The sequence below is a fragment of the Fundulus heteroclitus genome, unplaced genomic scaffold (genome assembly GCF_011125445.2).
Source record: "Fundulus heteroclitus isolate FHET01 unplaced genomic scaffold, MU-UCD_Fhet_4.1 scaffold_64, whole genome shotgun sequence".
NCBI lineage: Eukaryota > Metazoa > Chordata > Actinopteri > Cyprinodontiformes > Fundulidae > Fundulus > Fundulus heteroclitus.
The window spans coordinates 419,323-436,886 of record NW_023397077.1 but is presented as its reverse complement, the minus strand read 5'-3'; the positions used below and the strand labels follow the sequence as shown (position 1 = coordinate 436,886).

The window sequence follows — 17,564 nt, the reverse complement described above, 5'->3', positions numbered from 1 at the left end:
AGGAAGCATACAGGCTCCTTTTCCTCCCTTCTTACTTACTGAATGCAGTATTCAGACAGCATTTATCACGGGAACTGCTGACACACTGTTGCTTTGGCTAAAAAGTCCTCGCTCAATAAGGGTGTTTGGATGGACCCACAGAGCCTGCTGAAGTGTGACATTGTCCATTAGGGGCCAAAACCAACACACAGGCTTTTCAATCACAGCTATTGTTGAAATGAATAAACACATGTTCATAACTTGAATCAATAATTTGAGTGTGTTTTGATGCCCCTCAATGCCATGTAAGGCATCAACCACTCATGGGATTGAGCCATAAGATACCTGTTCCACTGTTCCTGTTCCAAAAAAACAAAAGCCGCAAGTCCAAGTCACAAGGGCTGCATTTTTTTTCATCGCCTGATTTTGACTTTTCCAGAGAGCCCTACTAATATGAAACGCTACAAGACTGCAAGATTAGACAATGGTTAACTGCAATCAAGTTAACTGTAAATATGAACATTTTACTTATCTCCAGATACTTGTGAGTAGTAAGAAGACTTTGGGGATTCACTATTTCTAGCAATTTAAGTTCATGTTGTTGCATGTTTTCTTTGTCACTGTCTACTAATCATGGTTGCCAATAATTAGAGTGGTTGGTTTGTGAGTTATCATGAATTCTCAGCATTTTTTTAAATTTTAATAAGCATTATGACACAAAGAGCTCAGGTCAGCATATGTACGTAGTCACCATTGCATAAACTGTGCCACAATGTGATCTTTTATCTTGTGATCTGCAGGTGCTGTCCTCATATTTCTTCCTGGTTATGATGAAATTGTGTCATTGAGGGATCGTATCCTCTTTGATGATAAGAGGTTCTCCACACACTCTGAGAGGTAGTACCATCTAAGGAAAAAGGAAGTCATTGCACAGTTCTAATAATAGTTTAGAGCAGGGTTTCCCAAAGTGTGGTGCGCGCACCCCTGGGGGTGCGCGAGCTGCCACTAGGGGGTGCACGAGGCGAAAACTGTAATGGCGTCTGACCGTGTTTTTTTCCCCCCACTCAATAAAGATGTGTAAATAAGCATTTCTTTTGTAAAGCTAAAAAAACTTAATTTAATCAATAAATAAAAATGTATTGTAATGTTCCTTATTAGACTTTATGGCTAAATGCTGTTGCACACTTACTGTTCCTTTAAATCAGATTACTTTGGGGTCATACCGGAAGAAATGTGTGGCTTCCGGGGAGAGGAGTCGTGATTCGGGGGACCAGCGGAGTGAAAGCTGTTCTGCTGTTTTGTTTGTCCTAAAATAAAGTGTTAGCAGCAAAACCTCGGTCTGGTGCTTGGGTGTCATAACGGAACGATACATTATTAACACGAAAATGTTAATAAACTGTATTTATTTAGAAGAAATCTTCTTCTACTCTTCATTTTAAGATGGAAAAATCAGCATTGTGCTGTATATGCGCATATGGCTTGTGGTCTCTGCTTCAATAATTCTCGCAAATATGCTCAATAGGCTGAAATCAGGGGAACAGGTGAGACATCCAAGGTGAAAGTTAGTCATTAAAGAGGAGAGGAAGAGAGTGAGGGAGAAATTGGAGGCAACAGAGGAGGGAATCGCAACGGATCCGGGAGACGAAAACAAGCTCCTGACTTTACGTTGTTTATGTCAGCAGAGGAAACATTTAATTTGGGCCGAAAGTTTTATTTCCGAGATTAAATTGAGTGACTCGGTCTCCATGGATCGCGCAGCGCTGCTGCTCATGGTGCCGCGACTTTAAACCGGTGACAATCACTGACGCGCATGACACGCACACCACTGTCGTTACCGCTGCTCCTGGGGGGATTTCTTGACTATGCTCACGCACAGATCTGTAATACTTCTCATTGCGATTGGGACAGGTGCAGACTGCACCGTGCAGTTAATTTTAAAGAGGCACTTTTAGCGCATATTCAGGCAGAAACGGGCTGGGGGAGCCGAGGTGTTGCCGTGGGCGTGATTACCCGCTGAAGGTAACCGCTTTGAAACAATCAGAAAGATTTCTCTGATTAATAACATCTTTATGGAGCACTCTGTTATTGTTACTCTGTGCTGCTTCACCAGTTCTCTCTCTCGCTCGCTCGCTCGCTCGTCATCGGACACAAATCAAACTACTGCGTGTTTGTACTTTGCAGCGTAAATTGTGCGTCAGACTCAGATTTAGAAGCTTTGTTATTTATATATATAGATATATAGATATATATAAATAAATAAATCAATCAATCAATCAATCAATCAATCAATCTTGGGGGTGCGTCAACCCGGCTGGGACATGGAAGGGGGTGTGCCGCCAAAAAAGTTTGGGAAGCCCTGGTTTAGAGCAATGAAAACTTGTGGAGAAAAAAACAGCTGTTTTTTCATTGGCTGAGTCATAACATTCTTAAAACAATGTTTATTATATCACCATGTCATTAGAATAAAAATAGCTTTAGATATAACCTACCTAAACCTTATCTTAAACATTTTAATAAGGCTGAGATAAGTACTATATAAATGTCTTGAAAATTGCATGAACATAATTAATCCAGAAACTCCTCTCTGAAGACTATCTGGACACATATAAGCTGGAGTACTTGCAGCACTCTCCAAATCCAGTCTAAAGCTTTGATTGGGATATCGGCAAAGTTAAAGGTAGAGTGGACGATTCTTCCTGAAATGTAGCCAAGAAATACTCAAGTCACTTTTTGAATAGTGCATACGCAAGACCATCCTACCTGCTCTTCTGCTTCTCAGAGGGACCGTGTGAAATAATCTTTATCCACTCTGGTCTTATTTCTTCCTCTTCTTCTCATAAACTTGTAAGAGAGTTTGCTTCTTGCAGCTCTCAGCCATTTTCAAAGTATACGGTGAGAGCAGCGGCGCTACAATGAATGGCTAACACTAAAGCTAACCCGATACATAAACGCTAGAAGTGCGCAGCAAGAGGAAACTAGCAGGGAACGAGCTTGCACATTGGTGTTAGGCGAGGACTTCACACTGATTGGCATTCTGACATGCCCGAACTTGAAGCCAAAAAAACATTGTCCACTATACCTTTGATGTTGCATGCATATTGCAACTTATTGTTGCAGATTTGGGAATATTTTGGCCCATAAATCAGTTCTTTGCCTGTTGTGGTATGCACATTTTACCGCCTTGTTGCAATCTGACCAAAGCTTGACTTAGACGCATTTAGTGGCACAAGGCAAAATTTTCTGAATTGAAATAATACTGTTTATTTGGAAATATTTCTATATAAAGCTTGCTTTAATTGTTTGTTCAGTGTGTTGATCTACACCAGTGGTTGTAGTTTGTTTGGCTGATGTGTCCCTTCTTTCAGTTATCAGGTATTCACACTGCATTCAGATATGCAGACTCTGGATCAGAAAAGAGCCATGAAGCCTACTCCGTTTGGTGTCAGGAAGATAGTGAGTCACCATTTTCACTTCTCAAGTGTGTGCAGGAAAATGTAAATGTTGGTCTGTATATTACAGTTGTTCTTAACTTTCATTTTTACATTCATTATTACTTTCAAAAATGTAGGCTGATGTTTTTATTAATGCAAAAAGCCTTTCAAAATTGTAGACAAATTATACTTTCCTTAAAGGTCGGGACACATTATGCAGCTTTCACGATCAAGACAGATTTTGATTGGTTTCTGTTGAATTCATGTGAAATTAAGCTAAACTTCTAGGGTCTTCTAGGGTGAAACTAAGGACATCAAATCATGATTGGAGAAAACTGCATTTTACTCACATTTTTATGTGATTTTTAAATGGAGGTCGTCTGATATTTTCGGTCGATATTTGAGTTTTTTTGCTGCATCGGTATTGGCCGATACATCTACGTGTTGGCCGATCCATTAGCGTATTCAGCCGCCATGATGTGAAGTCACGTAAATGGCATAGATTGCTGCTGCCTCCCTGGCAGAGAGCGGCTGGTAATGTAAGACTAGTTGTAAGCCAGTAAGTTTTGAACTTTTTTTGTATTTTTAACTGTCTAATTTAGATGTATTTGCGCTTTGAATGTCTGCCTCTATGTATGTGAGCTGGCTGAAACATCTTCTGTTTCACTCGAACGGGCAGGTCATCTGAGCAGTGCATTTTTTTTATTTTTTTATTTCTCTTTCACTCTGCCACTTAAACTCGCGTATCAACGTTGTTCTTTTTAAATGGTGGTCGAAGCCACTTAAAGTCAGTATAAACCTCCTTTTCCACTGTCTAAAAAAACGTCTGATCTCCAGCTGGCCACCTGCCACCTCTGCTTTACATAAAATAATGTCCATATGAAGCGTTTTTGTTCTCCTCCTTCTCAGTGTCTCGCAGGGACAAGTTGTTACGTTTAAGAGTTGCAACGCAGGTGTTTTTTGGGGCCACTTTTCTAATTGAAGCTCATTGTTAACGTCAGCTGGTCTGTGTCCTGGTCATTAGCTGCACTTGTGCTAAGCGAAAATTTAGTAAAAGTCCGGTTGCCTCCGATTTAAGCCTCTTTGCTGTTGAGACAGAGTGGTGTACCTACAGCAGGTGTGTGTGTGTGTGTGTGTGTGTGTGTGTGTGTGTGTGTGCGCGTCTTCTTCTCTCTGTTCGTCTTTGACAGTTTCCTTCAGACCAGCTAGAGCATCATAGAGGGCATAGTCAAACATCCTTTTACAACAACTTTTTTAAGTAGAAACAAATTAATTAAATATATAAATCAAACAGGATATGTTCTCAGGAAGTTAATTTGAATTTATTACTGGCTGAAAAAAACACCAAGATTCAGATTAACATTTTAAATTATTTTGGTTAAGTTGCTGTTTAATAAATGTTCTCAGAATGTAAATTTGCACAAAAGGGTTCCTGCTGCTACATGAAGTGCACAAACATTTAAGTATTTGTTTATTTTTTTATTGTTGTATATTTATTTTTAAAGGAGCATTGTGCAAGTTTGAAGTTTTTTCCCCTTTCTCATACATGTTTGACATGTAAAATGAGTTTTTCTCTATTTAATGCAATTGCCTCAATAGTGAGTTCATGAGAGTGATCAGCGTTGTGTTTTCTGGGCATGGGTGTGACATGGTGCGCTCTCGCTCATCTGGCTACTTTGTTGAGTCTCCGTCATTATTGATGCATTAGCGAGTGAACTTGGGCTAGCTTCAATATTTAAAGCTTTCTTACCTCAGAAGTCATGACACCTCTAAACAAAAGAGCTGTGCAGTCTTAGTGGCAGATTCTTTTCCTCTCCTCCTATACACAACAATGGTGTTGTTGTCGGCTTCAAGAATTACCCACGTATCGGGTATCTGTTTGCCTGATGTCAAAATAATCTGGAATCGCTATCGGCCTTAAAAAACCTGTATCGGCCCATCTCTAATTTTAAAGCTTGGGACACTGCGCTACTTTCACAGTCATGACAGATTGTAAGAAATGGGTTTTTGCACCAACAGACCAGTTTTGTGTCCTGACTGAAAGACTGGGGATTATTACACACACACAACACATTCACCTTCAGATGATTAAACAGGATCAAAAATATCACTTCGTGGCGCTAATATGAAAATGATCTGGAGTGTCATTTATAAAAGTTTTGTATGCATAAAATAAAACTTGCATATGTTCTTTTCCATGCAAAGGTTGTGATCTTTTTCAAGGAAAAGCTGACAGGAAATTGTCCGTCACACAAACTTGGAAGCTGGTGCGGTGATCAGTTCAGTTTGTTTGACTGCGACTGAGGTGGGGATGGGTTGGTTCGCTTCCCCTCTCACACCTGCAGACTGACCACAAATACCTCAGACTAACAAAGACAAATCAGGGGGAAAGTTGGGGAATGGAAAACATTTGAACCTGTCTGTATGATTTAAAAGAATTGACTTTGTAAAGTGTTTTCAGATGAAGTGTCTTGTGAATTGCTGCTATATAAATAAAGTGTAAAATCTTAGATGCAATGCAAAAGTTATTTTTTTTTTAATCATTGATGTGTTTTGCTTTTCAGTGACTTATTTGTAAGCAGGCTTCACTGCACTCATTTATTAATTTTGTATAACTACAGTTAGCATTTTCACAGAGAGTGACAGACATGCATTTTTGCTGGTGAGAAGCAAGTAAAGCATTTTTCTAGATCAAGAAAATAAAAAAAATGTTGGACATTCTGTGTTTTTAATGGGGCAAACCTGCTAAACTCTCTTTCAGATGTGAAGTAATTTATTGATCTCGTTTATACAAAAATACATTTATATGGATGCCTTTGTTTATTAAAATATTCTGCATTTACTTACTTTCAAATTAACAAACAAAGAGAACTTGTGTTTTTCATTTTAAAAATTAAATTACCGGTATTGTGTCCCTCGAGTACTTTACACTTGACTATCTTTGCTCGTATGACAAGAAGAAGGTCCTGAGTAAAAAAGGGATTTTTTACCCAGGACCTTCTTGCTATAAAACAGCACAGACTGATGTGTGGCCAAATGCCTCCAATAACACATTTGTCATATTTTCATCAACTAACAGTCACTTTACCAGATATTGACCTTTTTTGTCCATGAATGATCACTTCATATTCAGTCAACTGAGGGCAAAACCATACAACACTGGAATGCTGTTGAATGAACAAATGGGGACTGTATTCTGATAATTGTTTGATAACTGTTGCTAACCTGGTTTCTTCCTGCCCATTTTATCCTTACAGATTCTCTCTACTAACATCGCTGAAACAAGCATCACCATCGATGATGTGGTCTTTGTTATTGACTCAGGAAAGGTCAAAGAGGTGCTGATCCTAGAAGAATAGTTGTTTTGTAACCTTAACATGAATGATATAAGAATCCAATTTCAGCCAGGTTGTTTTTAGTTCATTTTAAAGCTTTTTGTTTGTGTGGGTTTTTTTCTTTTGCAGAAGTCCTTTGATACGCTCACTCGTGTTTCTATGTTAAAGACTGTTTGGATCTCAAAAGCCAGTGTTCTGCAGAGAAAAGGAAGGTAAGATTGGAATATTACTTTGTCTTGGGCTGAATCCTATTTTACCCATAGGCCTTTGATCGCACCTTCTGTGCAATCAGACCAAGAGCTAGGGCATCTTGGTTGTTTCTGTATTGCAGTAGAAGGCAAAGCAGCACTGCTTTCTACTCCTTCAAAATGGACTTTTTTGAGACACACTTAGAAACACAAAGGCTTACATATATAATGGTAAGTGAACTGAAAATGTAATTTCTAGCTATACTGGCAATCATATGATTTTAATGCCAAAAGCACATTCACTGTTACACTCTCAGATGTCCACATATTTATAAACTGGTACTCAGAATAGTAGGCTACTTGGGGTTAAGCGTCTTGTCATCATTTGGGTCAACAAGTACTAGAATGTCATGATCGAAAGTTTGTCATGTGTTAAAAGCATTGCACAAGTATAAAGGTAATTTTTTTTCCTTTCCCATACACACCTTTACAATTGCCCGACTTGTAAAATTAGTTATCTTCTATTTACAGCAGTTGCCTGGATTAGTCAATTCATGATAGTGATTCAGGTTGTATTATCTGGGCGTGGTTATGGTCTTGTTCAGTGGCCGTTTGGTTCCCTTCCATACCTCAGTCATGTCTGATCAATACACACCATGTCCCTCTGGAGTCTCGAGGCAGGACTATAACATCACTGGAGGACAGTCCATTCCTGGTTCTTGAAACTTTGGAAGTTGAATTTTCTTGACATGTTCCTTGCTACCCTTGACTTATAGCATTTACAAAATATGCAAGAAAAATGCACACAGTGTGCATTAAGTTTGAGTGTAGCTCCAAATCCAGACCTTCTTGGGTTAATAAATTGATAGTTTTTGTGTGATTTTGTTGTCAGCACATGGAACTATGTAAAGAACAAAGTATTTAATAAGAATATTTCATTCATTCAGATCTAGGATGTGTTATTTTATGTGTTTTATGTTTTTGAGCAGTGTAGTTTGGATTCAGGTAAAATACTATTTAACACTTGAAATTATTTTATATTCTGTAGTTCTTTTTTTGTTTTGAGCATTTGGAGTGTTTTAATCATTTTCTGTCTTGTCAGTGTTGATATTCCTCCTACAACATACTTTTTATTGAAGATGTAGTGTTTCATCCTTTTATTTATAGTTTCTATAATGTCCTTCTATTTCAATGAAAAATATTAAATTTGTACATTTATTTTGTTTGTTTTTGTTCCAAATATTTAAAAAAAATAAACCGTCAGTGATCATTATTTGTTTTAGTTTTTTTACCCTTTTGTTTGAGTTAAAAAAAAAAAAAAAAAAGTATTGATAATGGTATCGTAAAATACCGGATTGATGAGGAGTATCGTTAAGAGTAGCGTGGCCAGCCTGGCTTTGTAAACAAGAGACTGGAGAACAACATGAAGAGAGGCAGTGATGTCATACCATGGTCCCATCTCAAATATTACCTTTAGTTCTTCACATCACTATTTTTTAGTTCTATCCAAAATAATGAAACGCCTATTGCTTCTTTAAACTATCACTTGAGTCAGGTGTTCTGGCCGACTAATAAATCACTACTAAATAATGCCGGACCGAGCCTGACCCCTCTGCAATGCCTCACGGTAAAACGGCAGCTCGGCGTGATCGAAGACCGTTATTAATTTTCAATGTCAATTCAATTTTATTTATTTAGCGCCAATTCATGAAACATGTCATCTCAAGGCACTTTACAAAGTCAAATTCAATCATATTATACAGATTGGTCAAAAATGTCCTATATAAGGGAACCAGTTGATTGCATCAAAGTCCCGACAAGCAGCATTCACTCCTGGAGAACCGTAGAGCTACAGGGAGAGTCGTCTGCATTGTCCATGGCTTTGCAGCAATCCCTCATACTGAGCAAGCATGAAGCGACAGTGGGAAGAAAAACTCCCCTTTAACGGGAAGGAAAACCTCCGGCAGAACCGGGCTCAGTATGAACGGTCATCTGCCCCGACCGACTGGGGTTACAGATTGACTCTTAAGAGCCTCATATCAGAACATCAAGTAGAAAGAAAATTCCCGTTCCTTAACGGAAACAGGGACACAGCATTAAGGTAAGAACCAATCAAATCAATCCATTTATGTTGTTTTTACTTCAGACTGTGGCTAAGCAGAGGATTGCTGTTTCTGTTGTCACAACATAAATCAGAACGTTTACTCACGTCGATCAACTCTGCAGTCACATCTGAGTGATTGGCAGCTTTAGCCTCAGCTTCAGTGAACACCAACATTCATACTGTATTCCCAGCTCTATTCCAGTCTTTAACCTCTTGAAAGCATATATTTTTTGTGCTTTTTTAACACTGGATCTTGGACCATTCTTCATTGTTTCCACATTTTGCCAGGAGATGCTAATAGCCGTTAGCTGATTCCTTGTTTATCCCCTGCTGCACATGCGCAGTGTCGTACATCCGTTGTTATAAATATACTGTGTTCTCAGGTTTCAAGCTTCTGACATTTTCCTCCTAAACTAATAATAATCATCATGGCCAAACTCTTAAATATTAATTTCCTTAAGGTCTCCAGAACTTAAGTTTTTTGTCCCTGACTGCATTTGCAAACCTGGCTTTTGTGATTAGTGGGGGAAGGCTATTTCTTTTCCAAATAGATTTTTAGCCAATATCTGTACAGGATTTGTTTCACTATGGATAAAAAAAACTCTTATCAGCTTCACCTTGCATCTTCAAAAGGTCTTTTGCTTCTGTTTAGGGGATGATTTGCATATTTGGCACCAAAACATATTCATCACTATGACACAGATGTGAATTCAGAAGGAGACGAGTACTATATGAGCTGTATGTTTTTATAATGTCTCTCCAGAGCTGGCCGCTGTAGACCTGGGATTTGCTTCCATCTATTCAGTCGTCTCAGATTCAACAACATGCAAGAGTTCCAGGTTCCACAGCTGCTGCGGATGCCACTGCAGGTAGACACAACCATTGTTTCAGCTTTTCCTAGCATAGTAACAACAGTTCTGACTATTTGTAACTAAGTGGATAGACGTATAAAAACTTGTGACATTTTTTGGTGACATCTACCTAGGTTACTTAGCATTGGGATAAAAGTTTATGATAGGAGCTTCTTTCAAACAAATGCTAGGACAGTATTAGCATATGTAGGGGTGAAACATGTCTGCTTATTGCCAGGCTTTTACAAGGACAGGCAAATCTAGAGATTATATTACTAGGATGTAAAAGGTGCTGTAAAAGCCGAGCTGACCCTAGCCATTTTGGCACCCTAGGCGTAATTATGATGCAACCCTCCCCCACAACACACACACACCAACCCCCTCACCCCCAACTAAGTATCAAAAACCTCAATATATAATAAATCATGTAGCATTGTTCTACAGTACACATGGGTAAATACAGCTTCATGTTAGATGCAACAAAATAAAAATAGAAACAGTATTAATAAACAAGTGGCACAATTCAATTTCAGTCCAACTCCACTTTATTTCACACTGAAATATCATCAATAAGTACTACAAAATACAACACAATTAAAACTTTACACAAAATGACAGAATAAAACCTAACAGAAACCAGTGTAGACATAACGCAAGATAAAATAAGAGAATTCCTCAAAAACACTATGTACAAAAATATGCTTAATTTACCAATGTTTTATATTAAATATTGGGCCCTATTAATTGTAGAAATTGTTTTGGATTTGATCTGAACAAACTGTTCTTTATGTGTTAAAACAGACGGCCAGTCAGCAGCTCTAATGGTGCAGATTTTACCTCACTGTGCCATGTTCAGGTGGAGGGGACAATTCCAATTATTATAGCATTACCAGAGGCAGCTGATGTAGAGGGGACAGGACCGGTTGTTGCTGGAGTCTGAAGTAGAGTGTTTGCAAATAACCCATGTTTTGAAGATGCAGGTCTCATATCTTTTCAATCCATTTCAGATTTGCTTCTGAAATATCTAAATATTACTGATGATAAGCCACATAAAACTTTCCCTGTATCACTCTAAACACAAAGAGCAAGAGTAGAATTGATCTACATTGTAACTACTCAATTTGCATAAAAATTTTAAAATGTATGCATTTTCATTGGCTGGGCAATATTGTATCGATATTGTGATGACCAGATGTAGTCTTGGATGTTGATTCTGATAATGTTGTGATACAGCGTAGGCCTAAGTGTTGTCTCTTTTTGGTTAAAGGCTTCATTAGACTACAGTGAAATGGTGTCATTTTGTGAACTTAAGACTGTTCTAGCAGTTTTATTATTATTTACCTTATCCATTATTACACCTTCATAACTGATACATATTAATCAAGAATCTCATCATTTAAATATGTTGCAAGATCAGCATTAGGCTGGAAATGAAAACCTGACTTTATTATTGTTTATTATTTTGATCGCGGTCTTGTTTCAATAAAGGTGCTTGTGAGATGATGATGATGATGATGATGATGATGATGATGAGCTACTTCAGTGAAAGCTCCATTCACCCTCAGATGAGATGATTTTGGATCTTATCACTCAGTTCTGGTCTAATGATGGATGTGAACTTGTCAATAAAAGCGTAACATAATGTAAATGGCGCGGTCAGGAGAGGTGAAGAGGGCCACGGTCAGACCGGTGTGGTCGACACGGTTCGCACGGCCTACACTGAATGAGCAAAGCAGTGACTTTTGCTCGAGTTCAAAAATCTGAACTTATGTGTCAATTTGCATTGCAGCAACCAAGACGGGTTGTTGTTGTGACACGGAGAAGGAGCAAAGCTTTTTTCAATCAAAATAAGACATAGAAAAATGATCAAGTAAGGAATGCTCTTTAGAGGTTTGTTAGTTGCTTTGAAATAAAGCGTTTTAATTTAGACCTTAGCAGGACTGTTAAATCGTTCATCTTCTGCAGCCGAGTTGGGTGCTCTGTCTCTTGGCCTGTTGCTCTGCTCTGTCCCGCTGCTCTCTTGGTGCTTCTATCTGAGCTCTATAACAGGGACACCAGCGCCGTTGTTCGGTTTTCCCCATTAAATGCAGAACCGTGAATCCACAGCGCCCCTAGCATTTGCCTATACTGCCTGTGGTTAGGACCAGCTCTGTTTAAAAGGATTTGGAATCTGCAAAGTTAAATTATGGAAAACTTGAACAAACCTTGTTATTTAGTTGGAATAATTTACAAAGCTGCCAGGTGTTTTCTCTTTTTTTAGCAATTGTTGGCAGGTCAGTGAAACTCACGGGCAGTGGAACGGATAAGGCATAAAGTAATGTGAAGCTAAAAGTTGACCAGTGTCTTCACAGTGCTGGATATTATGCATTGTCACATTGTGTTTGTCAGGAACTGTGTCTGCAGACCAAGCTGCTGGCTCCTTCATCCTGTCCAGTTGCTCAGTTTTTGTCTAAAGCGCCACAGCCACCTCCCACACATGCAATCCAGAGTGCTGTGCAGATGCTAAAGGTAACCGTTTTTCCCAAGATCGATCATTCTGTTGATGCTAAAGTGGCTGTTAATTCATGCTAATGTTCCTGCACACCCACTAATGTATTCCAGCAAGTATATTTGTATTCTTGATGTCAACCTTTCCCTCAGACAATAGATGCTCTGGACCATAATGAAGACTTGACTGACATGGGGTTCCACCTGGCTGATCTACCTGTGGAGCCCCACCTGGGCAAAATGGTGCTCTGCGCCGTCGTGCTCAAGTGCCTTGACCCTATTCTCACCATTGCATGTACCCTGGCCTATCGTGACCCTTTCACCCTTCCCTCTGAAAGTTCTCAGAAAAGAGTTGCTCTGCAAAACCGCAAACGTTTCACTTCCAACACCTTCAGTGACCACATGGCCCTGCTCAGAGCTTTCCAGGTACAGATATTAGTCTTTTTCAGTACTGATGCTAAATCTTCTTCTCATCCATCACTGTAAACAAAGCGACTAGGGATACCAATTTCACCACTGCAATGAAAATAACGTAGAATTTTCAGTTTATGAGTAATGAAACATACAATCGCTAAATTGGTCATGCACATTTTAAAGTTTATTTAGCTAAACAGTTGGGACAAATAAAATGGTTCAAAGACAAAAAATTAAATGCTGCTCTCAGCAGGAATTGATTGAATATTCTGAAAACTGTATTCAGAAGAAAATTGATGTATATTATAAATATAGTATAAGATATTCAGAAGAATCAGCAAAGCAGTGAATTAAGCTTTCAGCAGTAAATATTGTTTCTTTGAGGAAGAACATTGAATTTTGACTCCTAGAATGTGAATTAATTCTTAGCCCATGATTCCTAGCTTTGCTCATGAAATTAAGATCTTATGTCCGGTGTGATATCTCAGGGAGCTGCATAGTTAAATCTCACACAAATTGGATTAAATGACAATGCAGCAGGCATATTACTGAGCCAAACAGATTATTAATATGGCAGGTAAAAAAAAAAAAAACTTACCCAACTTGCTCAGGACAGTAAATCTTTTCCAGACTGAGAGAACACATGATTCCCAAAAGTTTTTGATTATGGTTGGGTAGGCAGTAGATTTCTAAACTAATATATTTATCCTCCTCATCTACTGTACCAGTAGACAGTAGATGAGGAGGAGTAAAGGCTATAAAAAGTAAAGGCCCAGTTTCTGATCTGTTAGCTTATTTACAGCGCAGTAAAACCTTCCAGCACAAACGGTTGTTTGTGCTAAACAGCAGAGGTGTGGACTCACTTCATGTGTTTTAGAGTCCGACTCAAGTCACAAATTTAATGACCTTTTGGACTTCACTTGGACTTTCACATCAGTAACTTCACTTTGACCTGACCTCTTTTGACTTGAAAAGACAATATCAAGTTCATAGATATGAACCTGATTACGAAATATATTTACATACTGTTGCATAAATAATTAGAGTTGTTCTTTGATAATAAAACACCTTTGAAAATAATTTTTAAATCTAAAAAATATTGCTGTGATTAATGATGTGTGAGACATTGGAGATTAAAAGTTTAGGACTTGACTCGAGACATACATGCCTTGACTTTGGACTCAAGGGAATTCACAAGTGTTGGATGAAAAGACTTGACTTGCAAAACAATGACTTGGTCCCACCTCTGCTAAACAGGCAAAGGAAAATGAAATGTGCAACCCCATAGAGGTTTTTGCTACGTTGATAGGATAAGTTCTTTGAAGGAGTAATAAGAAAGAAATCAAATCAAAGTCACCACACCAACTATTGGTAGCCTTTCCAATGTCTGCTGTAATTTAATTTGAAGCTCAGCTGAACATTACAATGGGAGGTGTTTAATAATTTCTTGTGCTAGGCATGGCAGAAGGCTCGCAGTGAAGGCTGGGAGAGATCCTTCTGTGAAAGGAACTTCCTGTCCCAATCTACTATGGACATGATTCTTGGCATGAGGACACAGCTGTTGGGACAACTCCGCGCTATTGGTCAGTTTGACATTTTTGTTTTCTTCTCACTTCTCATTCATGCTCTGGAAAGCGTTAGAATCTGATGAAAACCATTAAAATACTTGAATTGTAGCTTGAGGTTTTTTGCAGTTCTTTGAGAATACCTCAACACCCACTGGGCAAACCTAGGGTGAGTTTAATGTGGATATTCATGTTGAACTGTCTGATCTGCGCCTTGATTGTGTAGTGTTATAGTGAGGAAGTATCTTGCACAGTAAATAATTACAAATGGTTTTAAAGTTTTTACTGAAGGGTCAAAATTATGAATTGGGAACAGTTTACCCCAGAAGTGTTCCTCCTGTTCATTTCCTTGTGTTTAGCCCCTTACAAGTTAACATATGCAGTTATTTAAATGTTTTATGGACATTTTCAATTGGGGTTATTTTTGCTAATGGGACCAGTCTGTTTGTCCGCCAGGTTTTGTGCGTGCACGTGGGGGCAGCGACATCCGTGATGTAAATCTGAATTCTGAAAACTGGGCTATTGTGAAAGCAGCCTTAGTCGCTGGCATGTATCCAAACTTGGTTCATGTCAACAAGAAGACTTCGCTGCTGTCCAGTAACAGAGAAAGGAAAGTTAATTTCCATCCAACATCAGTCCTGAGCCAGCTTCAGTTAAAGGAGGTAGGAAATTCATTTTGCTCTGTTTGCTGCATGGGAAACTGCTCCTACTCGTATGTATATATATATATATATATATATATATATATATATATATATATATATATATATATATATATATATATATATATATATATAGCCTGTTTTAATATGCAATTTTGCAAAAAATGACACATGCTTATACAAAAAATATTTTTATTTTGTTATTTTTTAAGCACTTTTCAGAATTGGAATGAAAACATCCTGGTGCCAAATGTTAAACTCTGGACTAAAATGGCTATATGACTAATCATGACGCCCTGATGTTTACACAGTGTGTAAACAAATGTGTAAAATACCTGTTTTCATGCCGATTATATTTTTTTTGCCTCTTAAACAAAGATAGACATGGTATTATGCATAAACATATACATTGATAAAAATTGTACATTTCAATAATGTCATAAGTTTTGTTAATTTCTTCACTCTCTCTCTTTCTCTCTCTCTCTCTCTCACTCTCTCTCTCACACACATCTAATTCTGAGCTTTCACACCAACAACAATAATTTCTTTGAATATTTTTGCTTGCTGTTTATATCCATATTCATACAGTTTAAGCCTGGAAGAAGGTTTTAAATTTCCAGGTCATTCCAGTCTTACACTTTGCTTGTAACTGGGCAGGAGCTTAGTACCCTGAGAGAGACTGTTTAGCAACTGTTTAGTAACTCCAGGTCCTTCGTTTGGCAACGTAATTCAGCCTTAGTTTGTCAAATACAGAGAAGACAGATTCCGTCTTCTCTGGATGATGTCACAGCTAACAGAACACCAGACCAGATGTACCTACTATGAAGATAAAAGAGAGAGAACAAAAGTTAAAAGCTGAAATGACAACAAGCAATGCAAAACTAGAGAACAGTTGCAATCGGTAGAGTGAGAAAAATAGGCCCTGATGTCCTCCAGCAGCCTAAGCCTATAGCAGCATAACTATAGAGGTAGCTCAGGGTAACATGAGCCACTCTGACTATAAGCTTTGTCAAAAAGGAAAGTTTTAAGATTAGTCTTAAAGGTAGACAGGGTGTCTGCCTCACGGACCAAAACTGGGAGTTGCTTCCACAGGAGAGGAGCCTGATAGCTAAAGGATCTGCCTCCCATTCTACTTTTAGAGACTCTAGGAACCACCAGCAGACCTGCAGTCTGAGAGCAAAGTGCTCTGTTAGGAATATACGGGGTAATCAGAGCTCTGATATATGATGGAGCTTGATTATTAAGGGCTTTATACGTTAGAAGGAGAATTTTAAATTCTATTCTTGATTTAACAGGAAGCCAATGAAGGGAAGCTAAAATTGGAGAAATTTGATCCCTTTAGTTGATTTTCATCAGAACTCTTGCTGCAGCATTTTGGATCAGCTGAAGGCTTTGAACTGCATTTTGTGGACTTCCTGAATGTAAAGAATTACAATAGTCCAGCCTTGAAGTGACAAATGCATGGCCTAGTTTTTCAGCATCACTCCTGGACAGAATGTTTCTAATTTTGGCAATATTCCGGAGGTGAAAAAAGGAAACTCTGGAAACCTGTTTAATATGGGATTTAAATGACATGTCTTGGTCAAAAATAACACCAAGATTTTTTACTTTATTACCAGAGGCCAAGTTAATGCCATCCAGATTAAGTGATTAGTTAAGAAGTTTATTTTTTGAGGACTCTGGTCCAAAGATTACAACTTCAGTCTTGTCAGAATTTAAGTGCAGGAAATTTAAAGTCATCCAGCTTTTGATATCATCAAGACATGACTGCAGTCGAAGTAATTGATTGGATTCATCAGGATTTATGGATAAATATAGCTGAGTGTCATCAGCATAACCGTGGAAATTAATCCCATGCTGTCTGATAATTTTGCCAATCGGAAGCATATATATATAGTAAAGAGAATTAGTCCAAGGACTGAACCCTGTGGTACTCCACAGGTGACCCTAGAGTTTGAGGAAGATTTATTATTAACATGAACAAACTGGAATCTGTCCGACAGATAAGATTTAAACCAGCCTAATGCTTTCCCCTTAATCCCTACAGTATGTTCAAGTCTTTGTAGGAGAATATTGTGATCAACTGTGTCAAATGCAGCACTGAGATCCAACAGGACAAGTATAGACACAAGTCCATTATCTGAGGCCATTAGAATATCATTTGTGACCTTCACCAGAGCTGTTTCAGTGCTATGATGAGCTCTGAAGCCTGACTGAAACTCCTCAAGTAGGTCATTACTTTGCAGATGTTCACATAGTTGATTAGCAACTACTTTCTCAAGAATTTTAGATAAGAAAAGAAGATTAGATATAGGTCTGTAATTTACTAACTCATCTTGATCAAGAGATGGTTTCTTAAGTAAAGGTTTAATAACAGCTACTTTAAAAGCCTGTGGTACATATCCATTTACCAAGGATAGATTAATCATGTCTAAAATAGGACCACTGATCAGAGGGAATACCTCCTTAAACAACTTGGTTGGGATCGGGTCTAACATACAGGTAGAAGGTTTAGATGAAGCTAAAATTTTAGATAGCTCAGAAAGCT

The 17,564-nt window shown here is 38.3% G+C and overlaps 1 protein-coding gene across 2 annotated transcripts in view; it reads left to right on the top strand.

Annotated features, from left to right (window-relative positions):
* LOC105917110 (3'-5' RNA helicase YTHDC2) overlaps positions 1 to 17,564 on the top strand; it is a 66,773-nt gene that overhangs the window by 36,616 nt on the left and 12,593 nt on the right. For both annotated transcript variants that reach the window (XM_036133557.1, XM_012851816.3), the window contains exons 15-23: positions 780 to 876; positions 3,345 to 3,432; positions 6,668 to 6,748; positions 6,875 to 6,957; positions 9,801 to 9,906; positions 12,277 to 12,396; positions 12,529 to 12,801; positions 14,246 to 14,372; positions 14,811 to 15,016. In XM_036133557.1, the coding sequence (XP_035989450.1) occupies positions 780 to 876; positions 3,345 to 3,432; positions 6,668 to 6,748; positions 6,875 to 6,957; positions 9,801 to 9,906; positions 12,277 to 12,396; positions 12,529 to 12,801; positions 14,246 to 14,372; positions 14,811 to 15,016 (1,181 nt within the window). The remainder of the gene's footprint in view (positions 1 to 779; positions 877 to 3,344; positions 3,433 to 6,667; positions 6,749 to 6,874; positions 6,958 to 9,800; positions 9,907 to 12,276; positions 12,397 to 12,528; positions 12,802 to 14,245; positions 14,373 to 14,810; positions 15,017 to 17,564) is intronic.